The sequence below is a fragment of the Panthera pardus genome, unplaced genomic scaffold (genome assembly GCF_024362965.1).
Source record: "Panthera pardus isolate Hobbes unplaced genomic scaffold, ASM2436296v1 HiC_scaffold_2, whole genome shotgun sequence".
NCBI classification, from domain to species: domain Eukaryota; kingdom Metazoa; phylum Chordata; class Mammalia; order Carnivora; family Felidae; genus Panthera; species Panthera pardus.
The window spans coordinates 71,002,093-71,026,038 of record NW_026526765.1 but is presented as its reverse complement, the minus strand read 5'-3'; the positions used below and the strand labels follow the sequence as shown (position 1 = coordinate 71,026,038).

The following is a 23,946-nucleotide window of genomic DNA, read 5'->3' as shown; positions in this document are numbered from 1 at the left end:
TTACCCACTTCCCCCTAAAAGCCCTCTCTTCATGTCTACTTCCTACTTACTCTTGAGTTCTTAGCTTCAGTGTCATTTCCCCAATGTCATTTCACTGCCCTATCCCTGCTCCCCCCCACCCCAAATTAGGTAAGGCTTTTAGGTTATTTACTCTTCTAACACTGCCCACTTTGTCTTCATAACACTTATAAAGTTAGTTTATAATTACTTAATTTAATATCTGTTTCTCCTGCCCCAATGTACAATCCACAAGAGCCATGATCATTTTTGTACCCACAAGTCAGGCCTAGTTATTAGTGAAAGAATGATAAAAAAAAAAAAATACCAAAAGACAAGTAAGAAATGGAAACTCAAGAGCAAGGCAAAACCAGACATTAAATACTAATCACACAAAGACCAATTCCCTGAGGAACTCTTATTTGGCTCAGGAATTCCCTCCTTCAAGAAACCTTCCCGAAGCAAGCCTATCTCCCAGAAAGGGTTAGGTACCCCCTTCTCTGTGCACCTGTGGTGGGCACCCTGCATGGTTCTTTCTTTTATTTAAGCACTCTCACTGTGTAATCATCTCTTTACTTGCCTATGGCTTCCACCTGCATAAGTAGAGCCTCTGGGGACCAGAGACTGTCTCTTGCCTTTAAGGCTGTCAAGCTGTGTGCAACGTAGAGAAGAAAAATGGCAACTGTGGTTCATACCATGGACTTGAGAGTCGACCAGAAACAGGTTTGAACCCTCATTTCACTTTACTTCTTTAAGATTTAGTTTCCTCAACTATACACACAGGATAAAACTACTTAAAAGTAACAGGATTGTTGTAAGGCTTAAGTGTAATGATATGCTTAACACTGTGACTGACTTAAAAAGGTCCCCAAATGGTAGCTCTTATTATTAGAGCAGGCACTTGGCAAATGGTTATGAGGTGCATGAGTTAATTAACGATATGCTAGGGTGACTGATTCTCTGTCGTGATGCTCCATATTGTTCAATTTCTGAGATATTTCAGAAGTGAACCTTGGTATCATTAGTTGTAGTGTTCAAAATAAAATAATCATAGGGTGAGAAGTAAGCTTTAAAACATACATCATATACAGGAAGAGTCTATTCTACCTTATTGGTCTCTGGAGGTGATTCCAGAACTTTCCTTAATGGAACAGTGCAGGTTTTAAATATCTACTTTCAGAAAATCCTCCCTTTTCTTTACCTGATGTTCCCTACTTTGCTGTTAGGTTACCTTCCTCCCTTCTGTCATAAACAAACCCATAAGGATGCAGGTCTCATTAAGAAAGAACTGAAGTCATTTGGTCAGACAGGATGCATGGCAAGGGGAGAAAGTCCAGACCACTCAGTATTCAAGGAACAATGACCAGGAAAACAGATAACAGAAAACCGAGAAGAGAAAACATTTAAACCCACTGTAAAGATGGGCACTGTCTTCTGTGCTGCCTCTTTTCTGATCTACATGTGGGCTTGCCCAAAGTCCGATACCTAGGGATTGACAGGCAATCTGTTTTCGAGGTCCAATTTTTAAACACAGAAAAAAAAATCTCTATGTGATAACTGTTTTGTGGGAAGACAGATACAATTTACCTTAAGCAAACTGATATATAAACATAAATTTATGAAGTATATAAATCAGGGGATAATTATTCACTTTGGTAAAGGCATCCACGGTCAGGTTAACTGATTTTCTCTGCCAATATTGTATATATACTTTGATTTACCAAAATTCAATTTACCTATTTCAGTTGCCTAAAATAAGGTATACCCATAGCTGAGAATACAGAGTATGTTAGGCCTCTGGCTTTCAAAGGTTATGGGCAAGAATAGACAGTAACTTGGTTTTGTATAGTTGAATTAAACCAGCAATCCTCTGTGGATATAATATGTCTTCTAAGTAATCTTTTTGCTAACTGTGCTCTGTAAATTCTAGAAAACAAAGCGAAGGGGAAAATGCAAATATTCCATTTTAGAGCTTTGTTGGGTAGAAGCTATTCAGGGGAAATACATGTGTTCCCACTAGGGAAGTTTCTATCTTTTACTTATAGTGTCTCCTGGCGATACAGTGTGACAAATTTTATACTAAAGTTATTTTCATTTACTCCTCAGAAGTACAAATTATGCTCACCTCTTTGTATAGAATCCATAAGCACTTTGGTGCCTTAGAGAAAAAGTTCAGCGTTAGACACCAGGAGGGTCCAAAGCATTTTAAATTGTTACGCCTACATACACATTTCTGCAGACATTTTGTCATGCACAACTCCACTTGCTAGAATGAAAGGAACAATTCTCTGTTCCAACTCATAAAATGTGTGTAATATAAAAAAGGAACATAGATTAATTTTTTTACATTTCTCCATGATCCCTGGTTTTCTGTATTCAATTTCTTTTCCTCTTGCTGAAAACCATCAACGGCAACTCCTATATTACACTTGAGATTTGAAAAATGCAGCCTATCTTCCTAAAGAAATATGCAGTGGTGTCATTTGAAGAAATTACTGTGATTAAAGGAAAAAAAAAAGTGTGTACCACAGGTTATTTTTTAAATATAAGAAAGATTGGATTTTATAGTTCTCTCCAAAGACTGCATAACCATAATTTACATTTTCAAAATTATTATAACTCTTTTCAAGGTAGTAGCAATTTGTCTGGTATTTTAATCTATTTTGAGTTAACATCTATTAGCACTTTTTGAAAATGTGAGGTAAATTGCTATGCTAATTAAGGTAAATCATACCATAGTTTCATTCTCTTCCTGTTACTACTATGGAAGGATGAGAAGAGACTCTTCGAGCTTCGGAGATTCAGTTCAAACAATCTCTCTAGACCATCACACTCATTCCTTCACCTTATCAATACTTTCCCCAGAAAGTTCCAGCTAAGTGCAAGCCCAAATCTGAAGTATCTCCCCAATGATACCTACCATTCAAAAATGCTATTTCTGATAAAATTTTCAGAAAAAAACATTTATGTGAAGTGATTATTATTTCCTCTTTGTCTCATGTTTTAAAACAGGACACGTTTCTTGTGAGGGGGGAAATATTTGACACCTGAGTGTATGAAACTCACATTCATGAATATAATAAACCACTTAAAATCACTTTTTAAAAAAATCATTTTTTTTTAAATGGAGAAAGTTTCCACGCAAAGGTGACCACTACTGAAAATATCAATAACATTAAAATGTATTACGCTATTGCTAGACTGTGTTTCTTGACAGCAAAGAGTATTTGAGTCATCTCTTTGTTTTCAGTCCTTTGCCCACTGCCTGGCATATTCTCGCCCCCATTAGATTATGAGCTCATGAGATAGGAGTTTTTGTTGGTTTTGTTCACTGCCACATCTCTGGCACCTATAGAATGCCTAGCACCTAGTAACTACTCAATAAATATTTGCTGGCTAAATTAATGTAGTAGTTGTTCACTGAACAGGTACAGAGTAAACACAAAAGCACGAATTAGTTCTGCATCAGAAACAGTGGACATAACCTCACCTTGTTCCCAGACTGTTCCCACTACAGGGGTAGCAGTCTCTAAAGTCTGGGCATTATGGCAGCTCCAAACTCCTTTCATCCTTTGAAGTTCATACCTAAGGCGATTCTCTGTGTTACTCTCCTTTCCATCCGACATCACCGGGCGCCTCTTTCCAGATGCACCTTCCCTCGGGTTTCCAATAATTTGGCACAGGACACCAAAGTAGCTCGTGCTGGTGGTTCAGTAATTTCTGCTGGGTCATTCTGCTGTCAGACAGTACTAAGGAAAAGCCTAGGCCATACTGGAGTTAAATGAGGGCAGCCTTCCTTACTGGAGATCAGTGACACACTAGACTGGATGGATAACACTAAGAGACACGTTACTGGTCACTAGATATGAGCTTGTTTCCAAAACGTTGCAAAAACCCACTTCTGCTTCCAGCGTCAGTGCCCTGCTCAGGGCGGCAGGCCCAGGTGGGCCCCACAGAGGATTCTGAAATTTTGTGACATTTAACATGCCTTCTCATGTCACAGTTATCTGGAGGCAGAAGGGGAACTGTGGGCAGATCCCCTGACTCAAAATGATGCTACCTCAAAATAATGCTACCCAATTTCTTGGGCTTCAGAAATTCTACCTGCCTTTACTGCTCCCTGGGGGGGCAAATGGAAATCCGAGGAGCTTTTTGTTGCTATCGCTGGTGTTGTCATCACAGTGACGTGTGGCATTTGTTGTCCCAGATAGCATGAAAATAATACTGCAACTCACAGTACAGTCCCGGGCAAGGAAGAATTCTTCAAACCAAACTGTCCTACGCCCCCCACTGAGAAACACTGTGCTCATCAGAATGAGGCACTTGTGTGGTAGGGGATAAATCAAACACATTTCTTCTCTTCAGCATGGTTTACTTTGGCAAAAAGTTGAACATAATTTGTTAATTCTTCACCATAATGACCAATAAAGGTAAAACGAAAGTATGCCTCCACTCTAGCAAGGAGGGAATGGGAAAAGTATTCAATGAACATCTACTATTTTCCAGGCATATACGCATTAATACTCCTTATTTCACATGAACTGTGGCTCAGAGAGGATTAGTATTTCACACAGGGTCATGTACCTTGTAAATGGAAGCTAGGATTTGAATCCAGGACCCCTAAGCAAAGATGTTCTCTGCACTGTGCCATGTTGCCTTGGCACACAGGTAACAGCGAGACGCAGGAAGTGCCATACTGTGGCCTAGCTGATCACCTGGCCAGTAAACTGTTCACTGACATTCCTTTTCCATCTATGGTACAAAAAATGATTTCAATTTACATATAAGCACATTTCAAAGTCCTTTACAATGTCTTCAAAATGGCTGCTCTGTGGGAATGTAAATTATAATAGATCTCACTTTGCTTGTGGAATATTCCATGGTGCAGCTGTGGTTGCATGAGACTTTGAAACATGATAGAAACGTGATGAAGCTGCAGGACTAACAAGGGACCTTCTGGCAGGGCAACTGCCCATGACATAAACAGGCATTGCTTTTTCTCCAGTCTCCCGCCCATCAACACGTTTTTCTGTGTCCCAGACAGAGGTAGAATGGCCAACTTGACAGACAAGGTTCTTGACCCCTTGGGGCAAGGAAAATGGACAATTATACCGGCAACAGCAAAGCTTGAGGATTGATTTCTAGGGGAAGTGCAGGTTGCTGTGGACAGAGGCACCTGACCTTTTCCAGGAGAGCTGGAAAAGGCTTTCCAAAAGAAGGAATATTTAATTGAACTTCTGGACAAGGAAGCATCAGCCTGTGTACACATTTGTTAAATACACACATATTATTCAGGGAAGAAAGGAAACCCATTCATGAGCCAGAATAAACCACTAATCTGTCCCTTACTTTGTAAGCTTTGTAAGGTAATGTTTCTCCAGCTCATCTAGCAAACTCAAGTGTATAACTTCAGTAGTTCTTGCTTCACATAGCTCCATTCTGAGGAAAGGGGAGTGAAGAAAATGGATCCCCCTATCTTCAGGTGGGAAAAGTAAGGAACCCACAGTACATCTGTGAAGGGGCTGCAAATAGCACATTCAACTCCTCTCTCCTAATTCAGGGCTCTTGCCCTCACACTGGTCTGTCATTCTTCACAGACTCCCTGGGCAATGTCACTCACTGCTAACAGCCCCAGAGGCTGACTCCTGGCGGCCCAGAGGCAGAGTGTTGTCTGTCGGGCAATACGCCTCCGGAATCTGCTTCTCTCTGAGTTTCCTGGATCTGGGAAACTGTACTGGCTATCAGTGGAACCCGGCATTCACAAGGTGTAGCAAAAGTCATCGCAGACAATGCATATTCAAAAGAGGCCCAATTGCTCTTTAAGCAAGTGCCCACTGGCCCCGAGATGGGCACATATTAAAATGGATAAAATAAGGGTAATGTGAATTCTAGTAATATGTCAACTTTGCATGTAAATGAGATGAGTCATCTAAGTGCAGTTTAAAATATTTTAAATAGGACACTAAGAAAAGAATAAAACAGCAGATGATACATTGATTTTCCCAGGACCCTGCACAGCCAACAACATGCAGCAGGCTCTCTTTGGGGATTCTATTTTCTTCCCTTCACAGAGGGACTTCTCATGTCCCTGCTTGGGTGACATACCATGTCTTACCTATGTTTCCCTATGTTAGAACAGGGAGGTCCAGGACACCAAAAATTTGGAGGGACTTTTACACTCTCTTACTTCATTCTCTTCACACTCTTTCTCTTCAGCAGCAAGGCTAAGCTTTCCAGAAGTCTGGAGGAGGATACAGCAGTAGCTCAGTATGCATGAACAGGCTGCAGGCAGAGCCCACAATGAAGATTAAGGGTCTTTCCCAGACTGGTGAGAGCTGTGAAAATGATTCTAGGTGTGAGCCAAAGCACCTGCTCTTTGTCTCTACTCAACAGTCAACTTCGCATTCCTTTCCTTCCCTCTGTCTCTCTTAGTCAAGCCAAGGCCCTTCACCACAAACCCCACAGCAACTCAGACATAACAAATGTTTGATACACATTTATTGACGTGGGATGAGTTAAACTGTGTCTGCAAACAAGAACACAAATAAGAATACAGTGGATCTCAGCATAATTGCTCACTAGAATCACCTGGGGATCTTTTTTTAAAATTTTTTTAACGTTTTTTATTTATTTTTGAGACAGAGAGAGACAGAGCATGAATGGGGGAGGGTCAGAGAGAGGGAGACACAGAATCTGAAACAGGCTCCAGGCTCTGAGCTGTCAGCACAGAGCCCGACGCGGGGCTCGAACTCACGGACCGCGAGATCATGACCTGAGCTGAAGTCGGCCGCTTAACCGACTGAGCCACCCAGGCGCCCCATGGGGATCTTTTAAAAACCCCAGTGCCCAGGTCATATCCCAGACTAACTGTACCTGCATCTTGGGGAAGTGGGACCCAGGCACCAGTGTTTTTTAAAGTACCCCCCCTACCCCAACCCTCCAGGAGATTCCAATGTGCAGCTTGGGCTGAGACCCACTAGGTTAAAGCTTTCAGCTGTGAAGTTCCCAGAGGGCACAGGTGATTTCTGCTCCTGGGAATATGAAGGCAAAGTCTGAACTAAGATTATCTGAAGACAACAAGTAAGCACTTGTCTCCCACGCTGCCCTCTATATTAAACTGAGTCAGGGGTTCTGGAGAAAAGAAATGGTTGCTCCTACAGCTTATTGGCCCATCTTTTTACAAATACTCACCCCTACCCGAAACAAAAGGTATATTCTTTGAATGTGGTAAAAACAGACTGGCTTCCTGTCTGTCACCATTGGTCTTGGATCTCTAGTTGGGCACAGCCCAAGGAGGCCACTTCCTGAGTTTTCCAATAGCTAATGGAAGGGAAGATTCCCCTAAACTCAGCTGTACATGGATGGATGTAGTGTTTCCTCAAGGGACCACCCATGAGGTGAAGGACAGGGCACACATGACTAAGTATTTAATATAATTTTAAGAAGAAAAATTGATCATCTTATTGGAGACTAAAAGCTACCTGTTACATTTGGGAGTCAGGTGTCTACAGGCCACCCACAATGCACTATGCTTCATGCATGAACCTCCCTGAGGCCTTCAAGGATGGATTTTTTTTTAACAGAAAGAGGTAAGAAATATTACTCTTGGGTGGTAAAATACTCATCTAAAAGTCCCAAAGCATGGAAAGAGACAGATACTGAGAATGCAATGAACCTGACAGAGGCAGGCTCATAAATTCAGTCAACTTTGTCAAATGCAGTCATTCCATTTCAGAATCTGCAATGATTGGAAGTGCTATGCTCTGTCAATATCACAACAGGCCTGGCTTCATGCTGTCTCTTTTTCATGAGATGTGGGTAGCCTGTTAACACTAGCATTGCTTTCTATTCACTTGAATTAGCACAGTGAGGAAGCAGCAAAGAACCTGGGAGGATGAAGATCACAGAAACGCCTGCAGTGTTAAGTGAGAATCGGGGCTCGCCAACCTGAAGCCTCTAATTAGAGATTAGTGTGACAGGAGTCCAACAACCAGACTGTCAGAGAGAAATTAGTGACATTTTCATTCCGTTTCTCCAAGCAATCCTCCACCAAGAAGGATGTTTCAAGTCAAGTGTAAGCTCTATGCAGAGCCTTGCATAGGGCCACTCTGAGGCCACTGACCGCTGGCCATGGAATTGACCTAGCGCACAAATGCATACATTTTTTAGTATAGATTTGCATGTGCGGTACAGGTGAGAACCAAAGCGGACCTGTGTGGGACATCAGGATGGAGATAGCTACTTGGTGAGTCATCTGCAATGCTCTAAATGGTTCAGCAAAAGATCGACTATTTGAGAAAAACTGGGCCCTTAATAAGATAATTAATGTAGTCACTAACTGAGCGGTAAGTACAATGTATTTATAGAACACATCTGGGTGTTTCTAAATTAAACTCACAAAGTTAAGCTAAAAAACACAATCGAGAAAGAAAACTCTCAGAACTAAAAATGTCTTCTTGTATGCTTAATGGCTTTCTTGATTTCAGTTTTTATTTTCTTACAGAAAGCCTGGGGCGGTGGTAATCACCAGTGGACACCTGACAAAAAAAAATATCTTTCTAAAATGGCATTTGCCATCAGGTAGAATTTATGGATTTGACCTGTTTCCTAAAACAAATTTATTACCAACAAAAATTTATTCTGCATAAAAGTGATCTGTAAATCTGTAGATTAAAAAGCCTGAAAACAAGTGATATTTCTGGTTTTCAGAAGAGAGACTCTACATAAATCAGAGAATTCCAGGGTTAGGCTCTGAAGGATGCTGAGTCCAATCACACAGCAGATGCCTGAACTCAGTCTGTGACTGTCCTGAACCCCAGGGGTTTTCAGCTACACTCAGAATTCCCCAGCTACAGGAAGCTGGTGTTAAATCCAAGGTGTTACCTTTCTAATTTCCCTCTGTCCAGATACTTCTTATAATCTATAAAATTATCAGGAGGAAGTGAGATCTAATGTTTTTCAAACTTGCTTTTAGCTGTACAATACTTCTGCAAACCAGAATAATAAATAAATAAATACACAAACCAAATAAGTAAACTAAATAAAAACAAAGCAATAAAAGTGGGGTTGCTCTGGCTGAAGTCAGTTAGATGGTAAGGACCAGGCACCCTGCCCTCTTAGCTGCTCTGTCATTCCCAGAGACTCTGAGGAACCTCCTCAGAACCTTGGAGCTACACAGAATGCAGATAAGAAACACAATCCATTCATCCATCATCCAATACATATTTGTTAGGTAACTGTTATGTATCAGCCCCTATGGCTGGGTCTGGCAATATAACAGAAGGAGAAATCCATGGATCTTACAACCTAGTGAGGAGGAGAGTGATGGGGATGAAGAAGGTAGGAATTCACCACCACATGGTTCTTGCTTGCAAATGGTCCTTGCTTGCTTCATGTAAGAAAGTTTACATGCGTTAACTCATTTCTCTCCATAGTCTATGGGATAGGTGTTATTTTTATTCCCTCTTTACAGATGAGAGAGGCGGTACGGGAGATGGAGATAGAAAAGCCAGGATTGTGGTGACATTGAAGGCAAGAGAAAAGCGTTCTCATGAAAGAGGGCATGGTTACCATATGCGTGCAGCTGCTAAGGGATGAGACCAGTTGTGGACAGAGAAGTGGCTGCTGCATGTGGTGACAAGGAAGTCACTGGTGATGTTGAACAGACTCAGTGGCGCGATGAGGATGGAAGTAAGGCTGTAAGGAGTGGTGAAAAAGGAAGGATGACTGTTCATAGTCCATCCTTTGCAGAAAGGAGTTTAATAGGAGAGTGGCAGAAAATAGAACTGTAGAGGAATGCAGCTGAAAGAAGTTGTGGGGTCAAAGGAAGGTTCTTCATGCAGAAGAAATATACTTTGGGGTACCACTTTCAAAAATTAATTTGCAGTCTTACTGCATTGTAAGTGCCCATTTGCTGGCCTGTCTCCCCCAGGCGACTCCCCTACCTATGGGGTAGGAACTGCCTTGTTCGCTGTTTTTTCTGACCCGTCTCCTATCACCGCGACTGGAACCCAACAAGCACACTCAACAAATATTTCTTGAATAAATGGCCAAAATAGATAAAAATTGGGAGAGGGGAAGGAGTTTGGGTTTTTTCTTGAAAAACCACTTGCCAAATAAAACTTTCACTGCAAACCTGCTGCTGGATGGCCAGGTTTCATGTGCGGGCTGAGCCTGTTCCTTCCCAAGGAGTCCCTCAGTCTCCTGAGCCACTGTGCGCTGTCTTTATTTCTATTCTGTGAAGTCAGGTGCTAAGGAGTTCTGGGATCTAATCTGAACCCTGTTAAGAAACTGCTGTTACCTTTTCTGTTTCTAAATTAGAAAAATAATATGATCCTGCAATCTAATTCTTTCATATAATTACTTAAGCCAAATCAAAGTTCCAAGGAGATTATTTACTACAGAGCAATGACGCTCCCTGGTGCCTTTAGGCAAACTCCAACATAACATTCTATTCCTCCAGCATTTGGGGAACAGTAGGCCCTCTGCTTTCTCCTTTCTAAAAAAAAAAAAAAAAAAAAAAAAATCATACATCATTCCCATAATAGAAGTGAGCAAAATATAAGCAGCTCCTTACAGCACTCTCCCTTAAAGCGTTCTAGGTTGATGTCGATTTTCCTGAAGAAGCAAACCAAACAAGTCCCAGCCTGCACACTGAGTGGCCTTCTAACTTGGCAAGTCTTTACTCTGTTTACCCCAAAGGACTGAGACCTATTGGTCTCTGAGTTTCTTCTTCCTTTATAATAAGTGGAATTGTTACTTAATGAATTTTAGCTACGATAAAAATAGATTCTATTTGTTTCTGAGAATTGCTAAGTCTCAGGGCCTGGTGTTTCTCTGTAAGATCTTCGCATGTGAATTTCTATTCATGGCTACAATATCATGAGCCAGGTAGTTCATGTCATGGTTGAATATCACAGACCAGATTCTAGAACAGATACGTATATATGAATAAATATAATAGCACTAGCAGTGGACATTTACTGAGGGCTTGCAGCGTGCATGACTTTGGGCTAAGTGCTTTATTGCAATATCTCATTTAGTCTCATGACAACCCTATGGAGTAAATACATCCCAATTTTTCAGATGGTGAAACTGAGGCTTTTAGAGATTAAGCTGTCCAAAGTCCACAGGCAGTCAAGCGAAGTAGGTAGAATGTAAAAACCCAGCAGTTTGACACCAGTGCTTACCAGTTTAACCTTTGCCATAAAGCTGTGTTTCTTGGTTTAATGCTTAAATACAGGGAAGGCTTTTCAGGTGCCCAGGATTGGCAGAAGAGGAGACGGGAGCGCTTCGCCACAGTGCGGTTGTGAGGTAACCTCTGAATTTCAGCTGATGTGTTTTTCTGTTTCAATTACCAGGAATAATCAGGAGAGGGTTGTAAAAATGTGTTTTAAAGTGTTCCTATGCGAAAATCACCTGGAGAAACTGTTTTATCAGCAAAAGGAACAAGATGCTGATACTTCAAGCGAAGGACTTCAGTTTAGATTTTAGAGCCCCAGCCATGCTGTCACCATTTTTCATCTTCCCTCTCCCTCTGAGCACATGACTACGGGCTGTCAGGGCAATGGTTATGTCGCCTAGGCCTTGGGCTGCACAGTCTAACACAGGCAAGACCGCTCCCACCTTATCAGCACAGGACGGTTTGTTTCGTTTTGTTTTTTCACTTTATTTTCTTTGATAAGGCATAAATTTTCAATTCTCAGTTTTGGCTGTGGGCAATCTGGAAACAGCTGTGCATGAATGGCAGGGAAGAGGGGAGTCCCTGCAGGTACACACTTTGTTTCATGGCTGAATTGCTACCCAAACAGTCCTGGACACAGCGCCCCACAAATTATTTTTCCTTTAAACTGATTTTTCCAGTTAGTTCTGTGTATTAGTTACAGAGTCCTATATTATTTTCCCCATAGGGCTTTCCTGCTCCTGATTCCTAAACAAGCTGATAAAAACTCCATTTTCTCCACAGAAATATTTAGGTTGTTGAGGCTTTCTCTTACCATAATTACTTCCTGAAAAATGCAGTGGTCAATTTTTCCTGAATATTTTTACATTAAATTGGGCACACAAAACTTGGCCCTTGATATTTGAAGGCTGTAAAGTAGATTTCTGGCTTTAAAGAGATGACTGGTTTCTATTACTTGCTTTCTGGGTTGGCTTCTTATTGATTTGATTAAATCTCCCTACCATTTAAATGAGGAACTCTGTGTGAAAACAAGAATTTCTTATGACCTGAAGAAATCATTTCTTATTGAAAGAAATCATCTGTTTCACTCCTCGACTAAGTACTTCAGGAATTGGAGCAGGTGAGGAGAAAGGTCTTGGCAATGGTAGTTTGATGAGAAATGAATTAATTCGATTATTTCCATGGTGTGGATCAATAATAGTCAGCCTCGCAGAGGCCCCTGGCCTGAAGGCAGCTGGATAATCAATAGGATCACACAGAGGCTTCTCCTCCCCCAGCAGCCTCTCTGATCTTTTCTGGGCGGACTCTTCACGCCTGTGTAATTCTAATTTATGTCAACTAGAAATCAAAGAAATTCCAAGAGGCTTTGGTCATAGGACATTGGGGTGGACCTTTCAAAATCTATTTGCGTCTATTCCTTCAGTAATGTGGCCCCCACAACCCTCCTGGCGCCTCTAGAGGCCAAGGAGAAGGAGCCTCCTCCCAACAGAAGGGCAGCTACCTGGTCCCGGCCTAGGCAGAGGGGCGGCGTTAGGTAAATCGAGGTACACTTTCTCCTTCCTATCTACAACTCTCCAGGGACATAAGAACAAATAGGCTTTTTAAGCCAAATGCTTTGCCAAGAGTGGCTCCCTCAATAACGCTCTTTAATGATACCCCAGACGCTGGCATTTTCAAATCAAATGAACAGTGTGTAAAATTAGTTCTGCATGAAGTTTAAAAAAAAAAGAAAGAAAGAAAGAAAGAAAGTGAAAGGGAGCTTTTAAAAGCTCCAGCATTTCTTCATCCAACTGCTTTTCACAAGGGTTTGGCATTTGAGAATTGCTACATTTATGATGTTATTCGCTGCTCATAATTCAGGCCCTCTGTCTCCGAACTTCTGTATTAACACACACTGCAGAGGTTTCCACCACGACTTTTTATCACCGAGGTTTCCCAAACCAGCCAGGCTGCCTCTGGCGAGGTCTGGTTTCTCAGCCAATGCCATGCCACTGGGCTCCCTCCCCTCTCATCAACCCTGTTACCCCAAACATTTTTCATTAACCTTGAACATTGCGTTTCCATTTGCCCTACAGCTTTCCCATGATTTTTTTTTTGTCCTTTTCAGTTTTGTTCTCCATCCAAACGGCCTTGTAAGAAATGAGGAAAATATCATATTATGAGAAGAAACAGATCTATATGGACTCTAGAATTCTACAGAATATTCTATTCTAAGGTTGTGAAAATATTCTCTGACCAAAACCACCTACTGTCTATAATTGTGGAAAGCAGAGTAAACATATCACTCTTATTAGAGAGTCCCGTTGATTATACAAGCAGTTTTAACTAAATCACCAAATAAATGCGTGTTAAGTTGATAGGTGATTTTGGGTCAACTCTAATTCCCAAGGTCAAGTAAGCCTTTGAACAGTCTTTAAGAATATAAGTTCACCCCAATTCATCAAAGCCGTCTCACACAGCGTTTTCTTCTCTTGGTTCTTACAATGCACTGAAGTTTAGGAGATTAAGTGGCGTCGGCTTTAAAACTCAAAGTAATGCCTCTAACATGCTTATCTATCCAGCAATCGGAACAGCTACTCAAACATGGGCTTCTTAACGCACTTCCTAGTTTTACAAGTGTTCAGGGAATGCTGCATTTGTGGAATGGCTGGAGGACTCCTCCCTACAAGTCACCAATGTTGTAGCCAAACAAGTTGTCTGACAGTCTAAGCGCACGTTGCTTTTATCTGCTAAGAATATGGTGAATGTTTCTCATCTGTTCTTTGTTTACCAAATGAGAGAGAGAAAGAACAGGGAGACGGAGGAAAACACCTTTTCCTACAACAAATGCAATGCATTTTGTCATTCTTTCAATTCCTCAAAAGCCCAAGTGAGGAAAAAAGCTCAAGTTCGGTAAAGTATAGCTTCCAAATTAAATATAAGTGGCCCCAAATGAAACTGGCTGTGTGTGAAAGAAAATATAACTGCCTTCACTATTTCGCAGAACTACAGGATCGCAGATCACAAGCCCGGGACACAAAGACATCACAAACCCCATCTTTCCCCCAGCGCAGGGATCCCAGTGACAATATTCCTGACAAGGGGGTTAATGGTGTAGACCACTGAGGTTTCTTGCTCCTCCTTTGGCTCCAGTTGGTGTCCAGAAAGGGGAAGAGCTCAAATTGATGACTGATTAACGGTTAGCAGATTTGGTTAAAGGACAGAGAGAAGAGTGATAGACCCAAATAGTTTTGTTCTTCAATTATTGGTTGGCACAGATGCTCACCTTGAGATAAATCGTGGGTCTTCGTGTCCATATGCTGATCATGATTTCTCTGTGTTTTCTATTTCTATTCTTATTTTTCTCCACTATTTTCTTATTACTCTCTTTTTGTTTCCCTGCCTATTTGAATTGTCTTCTCTTCAATTCAGCCTTTTCTCACCCTGCAAATCTTTCTTTATCCCTACACCCTGGTTAGTAAGTTGATTCTAAATACAGATTGTCCTATGGAGGCATTAGTTTTCCTTTGTCGAGTATGTAAAAAAAAAAAATGTAATTTTGACATCTTAGTATAGAAAATAATAACCTTAATTTTAACTGAGGAAAAAGTAAAAGGGCAGCATCTTTGCTAATCTTAGTTTATTTTTTCCTGTCTAATTTCCTTTCAAAATCAGATAGCAGGCAGTACAATTTTTTCTCATTTGGAAATTTCAAATATCAAAACACAGGTTAATATGACATTGATGATAAGAATAATCAGTAGCACTGAGTATTTTATATATAACAAACATGATTATTCTAAGGGCTTGGTATATGTTCATTCACTTAAATGCTCACAGAACTCTACAAGACAGGTACTATCATTATCTTCATTTTACAAATGAGGAAACAGAGGCACTGAGTAACTGCTGAAGATAACACTACTAAGAGCAGAGCCCAGATGTGAACCTAACTCTGGCCTCTGAATCCATGCCCTCATCTATTAACCTCTTTGTTACTCACATTGTTACTCTGAGTCTTGATAAAAATTTAAAATCTGGAGACAGATTGCATAACACAAATTTTGAAAGCTGAGTAGCTACTTACTCTAGGTTTCCATCCAACTAAATCAACAAACAAGCGATTATGTGCAAGGCTTTATTTGCACTTTGTGGGTGGCTTGGAAACTTCTTCTGTCCTCACAGAACCTCTTGTGTCTGGTTCTGAGCTGCCCTAAGCCTAACGACGCCAGGCAGTAAGGCTGGCCCCAGCATCCTCTGGGCTGGGCCGCACCACAGCAGGCTATGGGCAGACAGCATGGTGCTGGAGCCAGAGGCTCTCAGAGCAGTTCAGTGGTTGGAGACAGGATTCAGAGGCCGCCAGAGGAAAGGGCTAACACTCTCTCAGGGAGACCACTAATCAGAACAGCCTCCCCATCCCATTTTGGACTAATTTGCGTCTGGGTAGAAAAGGATCCTTTCCTTAACTTAAAATAAGCAAAATGCTGGTCAGCAAATATGTCGGAAATAATCTTCTCCTGTACTAACTGGAACATAAACTTTTACCATTCATCTCTGAAGGTGGAGCTGACCTCAACAAATCTAAGGAGTACAGACTAGAAATATGGTAATTTCTAAGAGTGCTTGTGGATATACAGATCCGTTTTGAACGCATACATTTTGGCGTCCTTGGTTCAGGTAGTACCCAGGTAGTAGCAGTTTCTTCTGGCAGACATTGAGCAAAGCTGCTGTCATTGTTTAGCGTTTCTAGAATACTCCGCCTACTGTAGATTCTTTAACTTGTTTTAAAAGAAGTCTTTAAAAAAAAAAGATTTTATTTTTTAAGTAATCTCTACACCCAACATGGGTCGCGAACTCACAACTCTTGTGAGATCAAGAGTCACATGCTCCACTGACTGAGCCAGCCAGATGCCCCTCAGAGGAGTCATTTTAAAGTGAAAGGGTTAGTAGCAGCATTAGGTTAGTTAGTAGTGAAATCTGAGGGAGACTTGCAACCCCTGGGTCTAAGTGCTGTTGCTTAGTAACAAAGTCAGCCAGCTTTTTAGGTTGGGCTGAGAATATATAGTAAAATCTCTCTAAACATAACTAACTGGCAAAGGCCTAGTATAAGCTGGGATTTTAAAGCATTTAAAGCATTTGGAGAAAAGAACTAGGTCAATTAACAAAAATGACAAAAGCACACAAAGGATTTGGGCCATTCTTCTATTGGCCCCCAAATTTGGTACATTTAGAAAATGCATGTCCTTTGAGAGACATATATATTTAGTTTCACTCTCTTTTGCTAGATCTGTCCCTAGTCACCAGTTGCAAAAGTAGCACACATGTGTAAATTATTATAAGATGCTAGCACTTCTGAGCAAGTGTCTGAGGTGGATCTGTTCCCAGGGGGCAGACCCCGTGCCTGGAGACGGCACCCAGGTGTGCCACGGGCACTGGGCCCAGACCCTGGAGACCTGCGGTAAAATCTTGGATGACTGGCCTCAGGCCAGGGTCTGGTCTTACTAAGTCTCCATTTTCTCCTGTTCATAGCACAAATAACCACTTCTTAGACTTACAGGGGAAACATGGAAGCATCTCGGTAGTACTTGGTGATCAATACAGATTTTTATCATTTTCCTTCATAGTCTTCAAGGGCCCCATATTAAACGTGGCACAATTTCCCAAACTCACACTCACATCTCTGGCCAGCGCCACTCACCTTCAGTGGGACCTCTGGGACCATTTCTCATCATGTACTAAAAGTGACATCTTAAGTGCAGAAAGGCACAAATTCCCACATAATATTCCCTCACTGGCCCTTTCTTGCCCCCAGATTGCCACAATACATACATGTTGAGCACTGAAACCACACACTTCAAATTGTGAAAAACCAGTTTGGCACTGTTCTTTCCACCTAACTGTTGCAGGAAACTTGGAATCCAGAAAAGAATTTTACCGTTAGACCCTGCACATTGCTGTGTGATGTGCAAACACTTTTAATTTTGGTCCGTGGACTTAGGGACAGGAGGCCAAATATAATTTGTGCGTATGATTGCTTTTCCTTTCTGCATAAGCACAAAATTCATTTTTAAATAGAAAAATGCAAAAATAACTTCAGATTAGTTTAGAAAACCAGGCATCTTGCAATGCAAGATGTAACAGTACATGTATGTGCACGTACACATACATACATATAGGGGGAGAGAGAGAGAGAATATCATAGAAAGCTATTAACTACAAACTTGATAGGTAACTCTTACTTTATCACATCTCATCAGTCCCAAATATCTTAGAGATTTGCTGCTCTGCGCAATCAGGGTGGCTCCTTGATCTGTAATTTCTTTACACCATCCAACATCCACAGTCTCTATTGTCATGCTGTACCGGCCAATGGCTATCAGTGCTGCAGAGAGGGACAGAAAGAGAGAAAGCAAGCATAAATGTTAGCAGTGTATGGGATCTCTATCTTATTATGACTATTTCTCTCATTTCCTCAGTAAATTTGTTCCTGAAATGTTGTGTGTAAATGAATGTTTTGTAAACGAAATTAAATTTGAAATGCTTTAGGAAAGCTTGCTCTATGACAAACCCTTTCACAAAGTGAATAATCATTCCATAATTCCCCTTTCATTGGAACACAGCTTCTTATCAGTTTTACTCATTACAAGGTTACCTGTACTTTCAAACATTCATATCTGCAGAAGGAATAAATTAAAATGAATTATATATATAATGTTACAGAAAATGCTGAGTAGAAACTAAACTTTACCCAAGATAACTTTAATAAATTTTTTAAAAGAAAAATCCATGTAAGCACCATTTTGAGGTGTATTATACCGCATATAAATTTCTTTACCGATTGGCATAATTTTTTCCAGCTGTTCATGATCTGTAAAATGTAAGACTATATAATATTTTTCACATCAGTCCTTCTTGGGACTGTTAGGAATTAAGAATACATTATACATACAGTTGAATTTAATTGGTGCCATGCTACAGTGGGGTAAAGGGAATGCATTTGTTATGCTGAATTTCCTCACCATTATCAGAAGTCTTCCTTCTATTAACATATAAAATGAAGCCTGTCATCTGAAAACTATCAGTATCTCTAGTCTTCTTGACTGTTTAGCATTGGACCACTACTAAAGGGCAGATGCTTATCCCATAATCTACGATGTGCACCACTTATCACTGCTCCATTACCCAGCACCCTGTCAGAGCGACCAATCAGTGAAGGTGGCTCTTTGCTACGGACTTCTCACTTGATAGACACGCACACCTCTACATTTGTGGAGCAGAAAAACAGATTTCAATACCTCCAGCCAGAATAAGTTCATGGTGCATTGGTTTGTAAAAGAAAACCCTGAAAACAATGCCACACATTTTAAAAAGGACAGAGAAATTGTTTGCTAATTATTTCCTCATTCTAAGATAGGATGAGTTGATTTCTGTGACATTAAAGGCGGATGATATTTTCCAATTGACTAGATTGATAAGAGCAGAGTGAATTACTCATGTAAATAAATGTTAACTCTTACAGCTCACAGAGAAGAACTTGGCAAAATCTCTTTGCCAATTACCTCAGTAATATTTTTTTTACTAGAAAATTCATGCCTATGATTCAAGTATCAAAGTACTCCTAAGTAGCCTGATATTTAAGGTTTACAAAAATACCCATCATCTCAGTGTATTCCAGTGAAAATGCGATGAAGGACACAAATTTTTTTTTTCCTAGAAATTCCTCATGCCACGAATTTGTTCATGCTTTCACCTTTGCCCACCTACTTCGACATTTATTTGTTATTTTTTTTTTAAATTTACTTAGAGAGAGACAGCACAAGCAGAGGTGGAAAAGAGAGAGTGGGAGAGAGAGAATTCCACCCAGGCTCCACACTGTCAACTCAGAGCTTGACACAGGGCTTGAACTCACAAACCATGAGATCATGACCTGAGCCGAAATCAAGTCAGATGCTTAACCGACTGAGCCACCCAGGCGCCCCACTAGTTTGACATTTAGTTTTCAAGGAAGTGGAGCAGGGTAGAGGGGGTTTTGCCAAAGGTTTGCCAAGTGGTCTGAATGATATTTTGTGCGTAGAAGTAATATCCCAGGTTAATCCCATCGGTGTCCCTGCCCTAAGAAAGCCATGATCTCTGGCACGATCATAATTTCACTAGTTATGCTATCCTAAGGATCTCCTATGATGACTGAAGTAGAATATACATAAAAGAAATTTCTTTCAATCTCAAACTATAATTTCAGAAGATGACAAATCACAAGTTGCAGAAGGCCCCAGGTTGGTAGACTGTGTACTTTTATTTACGTTTGAGGCTAGAACATGAAAGCCCTGCCCCGGACAGAAAAACATAAAAATAATGATCTGAGGAGTTTTTTAGAAGCTGCTTTATAAGCAAATGAAGAGTCAATAGCTTTTGATTCTAATTGCTAAGAACACTGGTGTTTATTATTTCCCTTTTTTTCCTTTCTTGTCCAAATTAAAATAAGCAGTAAACAAGACAACTGAAGATAAATCAGGGCATTCTATGTTTGTTTTGACATAGCTCTATACCATAAAGTAAGAACTGAAGTTTATTATTCCTTAACTTGTTCATTTATTCAGCAAACACCTCCTGAGTACTCACTCTAGAGCATTTTGTCTAATGTCTATTGACTATCCATGGGCTAGGCACTGGGCTAGGAATTTTAGGCATATTATTTCATTAAATCCTCTCAGAAACCCTATGAAGTTTTATTATTTTTTCCATTTTAAAGATCAGAAAACTGAGTCACAGAAAGACTGAATGGCCTTCCCTGTCACAAGACACTAAGTGAGGGATATTAGGCTGAGAATTAGGCTCTCAGTCCCGGCTGCACATGAGATCTACTAAGTCAGAACCATGGGGACAGTCACCAGGCAGTTCTAACATGCTGCACCACTGGTGTGTGGAAGTGGAACCGTGGGTGTGACATGAGGGGCCTGTGCTAGGTGCTGGGGACAGAAAGATTCAGAGCTCAGAGGCCAGCTGAGTGGGATGGAAATGAGGAATACCCAAGTAAATAGTGACAATACAATGCTCATCCCCCCTCTCTTCCCATTCCTATCTCATTCTCGCTTCTCAGATCTCAAGTCAAAGGTCAGCTTCTCAAAATGGATCACTCTATCATTTGCCACTACTGGAAACGCTATTATTAATTTGTTTGGTTATTCACTTTGTTGTAGCCCATCTCTCCCATAAGTATGACAGCTCCTATTCACTGCTGTATGCCCAGCCCCTAGCCTGTGCCTGGTGCGGAGGTAGTTCTTAAAAGTGTTAGTGGAACGCACCAATGACTGGAATATGGTTTGGGTCTACTACAGAAGCATGCCAAGGGGGCACCGGAGCCCCTCACTCTTCAAGGGAGAAGAGAAATCATAGGAGCTCTCATGGAAGTGCTGAGCTAGGTCTTGAGGGATGAGTAAGGATTCTCTAGGAGAACAAAGGAGCTTGGGCAAGTATGTTGGGCTAAGGAAACAGCATATGTAAGCATAGAGAGATGTGAAAGGGTAGGGCAGCTGTAGGCCATTCTGTGCAGCTGAAATAAAAACAAGGCCAAGAAGTGGCAGGATTTATTTCAGAAATATTTATTCAATGATTAATGACACTGGAGTAGGTATAAGAGACACAGAGTAGCAAAAACAAGCAGAGTCCTTGATGTCCTTTAACTTACATTCTAGTAGGAGAGACAGGTGTGAAGCAAATAAACACACCACCATATATAAATCTAAATTGTAACAAATGTTCTGAAGGAAACTGACTGATTACTTTAGGAATAACACTTGCGGGGGAGGGGGGGCAGGGGGTGGGCACTAGGGAGAGTCTTCCTGATGAAGTTACTTTTAATCTGTCCAATAGCCCTGCAAAAACAATACTCATTTTATGGTAGAAAACTGAAGTTAAATACTTCAGCCAGGCCCCACCCCTACTAAGTGGCAAAACCAAGGTGCACACCGAGATAGTTTGGCTCCAAGGCCAGTGTTGGTTCTACCATAGCGGCACAGGGGTGGTTGAGGAGCCTGCATGTGTACAGAATGTATTTTTCCCCTTTACCACCATTCAGGACTTAACCATTACAGCTTGCAGGGAGCCAAGTAAAACACGGTGACCATAAAACACGGTCCACCAGAATCTGTAAATTCCAGAATATATAGAACAATTTACATCTTTGTGACTATATCCTACCTTTGAATATTTTTTCATTGTTCTTCACAAGCTAACCATGACACTTGTAGTGTGGTACAGTCTCAAGTTCATTTCCAGGCTCACTACTTAGCAGATGTCTGACCTCAGGATATTTCACTTTTCTGAGTCTCAGCTTCCTCACTTGGACAATGGAGATGTTGACTATATGTCCTGCTTACTTCACAGGGTTGGTCTGAGGTTCAAATGACATAGTACATGTAAGGGGCTCGGCACTACATAAATGTCATGATTTATGTGATATTTTCCCAAAGCATTCTACAGTGGTGCAGTTGATATAAAATGAAAAGACTTTAAAGAGTTTTGAAAAATAAAATGCTCCGGGAAAATGAGAGCATTATGTAAGTATTTAGTCATTATGTCACTGCTAGAGCTCCTGAACTGCCTACTCTCTATTGGTGATCATGAACTTGTAGATTGCACCTGGGATGATAGGGCTGCAAATGTAATGTGTGATTACTACCTTCACTAGGGGCTGTTGACACATTACAATGATATTTATTGAGCCTTGAAAAGAAATAAATTATGCAAGACTAATTCCTAATCTCAATGCAGTTTGAATATACGTTTTTATGTGCTAAGTACAACTAACAAAAATAGTTACATTCTAAAAAAATTATACAAGTTAAAAGCTATAATCCAGTAACTTATATCATTATCAAGAAAATACATTAACCCCCTAAAAGGCATTTCCATAGACAGAGAAAGTGAAAACCATGAGCACATACATATTAAATTTTGACTAAGAAATTCCATTTCCAGGGGTGCCTGGGTGGCTCAGTGGGTCAAGCATCTGCCTTCGGCTCAGGTCATAATCTCGCGGTTTGTGATTTTGAGCCCTGTGTCAGGCTCTGTGCTGACAGCTCAGAGCCTGGAGCCTGCTTCAGATTCTGTGTCTCCCTCTCTCTCTGCCCTCCCTCTGGTTGTGCTCCGTCTCTCACTCTCTCAAAAATAAACATTAAAAAATTAAAAAAAAGAAATTCCATTTCTAGGAATATACCCTGGAAATACACTTTTTGAAAAAGATACTTTTAATAATACTAGGAACTTTTAAATCATTCAGTGAAAAAAGTAAAGGTGCAAGAATTTATATGGTGTGCTATCACCATATAAAAGAGAATACAATTAAAAAAAACCACTTACAAATCTGCTCCTTTGTGAAAAAGGAATATGGGAGAGAGAAACCAGGAAATACAGAGACTGTTTAAGTATACGGGGTTGGTGGGAAAAGGGAGGAAGGAAGGGGCATGGAATGTGGAGGTGGGGATGTGAGGAGGGAGGGACACTTCCTGGAGTATCTCTTTGGATATAGCTTCGACTGTGAATCATAGTAATGTTTTACATACCTCCCAAAATAAAAAAAAAAAAAAATTAAAACTAACAAGGATGTAGGGGAATGGGAAGTAGAATACAAACAGTAACAAATGAAGCTAATTGTATTACAAATTAAGAGCGTGACCCAGACAAATAAAATAACCACACAGAAGAGGATGGGAATTAAGAATTCAGTCACTTTGGAAAACATTATTTTGGCAGGATATTGTAAGGTGAAATCCAAAAAGAACTGTCAGCAAACATTGTATTCCAGTTAGTAATTCTATTTCTCACAGGGCTATGAGGTAGCAATTCAGTAACTACTTTATGTGTAATCTAGGATTGTAAATGATGAGAGCCAGTCTTTTTACTGTCAGAGAAAGAAGTTATAAATAAGAAAAGGGGAGAGGCTTATAATAAACCCTGTGGTATTGATTTGGAATCAGAGGTACTAGAATGAACTGTTGGTTCATAACAGATACACAGATATAGAAATAACTAATAAATATGATGTATGTGCATGCATGGGTTAGTATACATGCATATATTCCTTATCTTTTCAGCTGAGAGAGACTAGGAGCAATGACACTCTAGTAGCAGTGATGTACAGGCACCCAGATCTTGATTTATAAATATCATTCTCTAATAAAAAGAATTAAGTCTTCTTATAGAAATGGTTGATTCCTGCACTGGGGCAGGGAAATACAAGATAAGTCTGAAACACCTTGTGATATCAGAAAAAACAGGTGCTTAAAAGAGTGAGGGCATATCAAAAGGACACATGATCCATTCAGAAGAAGCTGCCAATGGCCACAGCTGGAACAATGTGAATCTCAAAACAAACGAGTGTATTGGACTATCCTTGAGAAAACCAAATAAGCATCCACAAATCCATATTCATAGAGGTAGAAAGATAGAAGATGGATATACAGTCAAGGAAGGACAACTCTTCCTTACAGAAAACTTCCAATGAATCAATTTGGAAAGAATGGGGGAAATACAAAAACATCATCAGGCAAAGACCGCGGTAATAACTGTTGCAGGCCAAGTCCACAAATGGATGCTAAAATCAGTGGGTGAAAGTTTTGGGAGAAACAGAATAATAGCATAGTGCCAAAGATATTTATCAACTGTAAAGGGAAGTCAGTATAATTACTAACATCACAGTGGAGACACCCAGCAGCCATCACCTTAACCAAATGACCAAGGTTAACATCACCAGTAATAACACATACAGACATCACATGTACCACCTGATC

The 23,946-nt window shown here is 40.6% G+C and overlaps 1 protein-coding gene across 3 annotated transcripts in view; it reads right to left on the bottom strand.

Moving 5' to 3' along the window:
- The window catches only part of FBXL17 (F-box and leucine rich repeat protein 17), a 495,428-nt gene that overhangs the window by 4,512 nt on the left and 466,970 nt on the right, over positions 1-23,946 (bottom strand). For all 3 annotated transcript variants that reach the window (XM_019450532.2, XM_019450533.2, XM_019450534.2), the window contains one exon: positions 17,398-17,540. In XM_019450532.2, the coding sequence (XP_019306077.2) occupies positions 17,398-17,540 (143 nt within the window). The remainder of the gene's footprint in view (positions 1-17,397; positions 17,541-23,946) is intronic.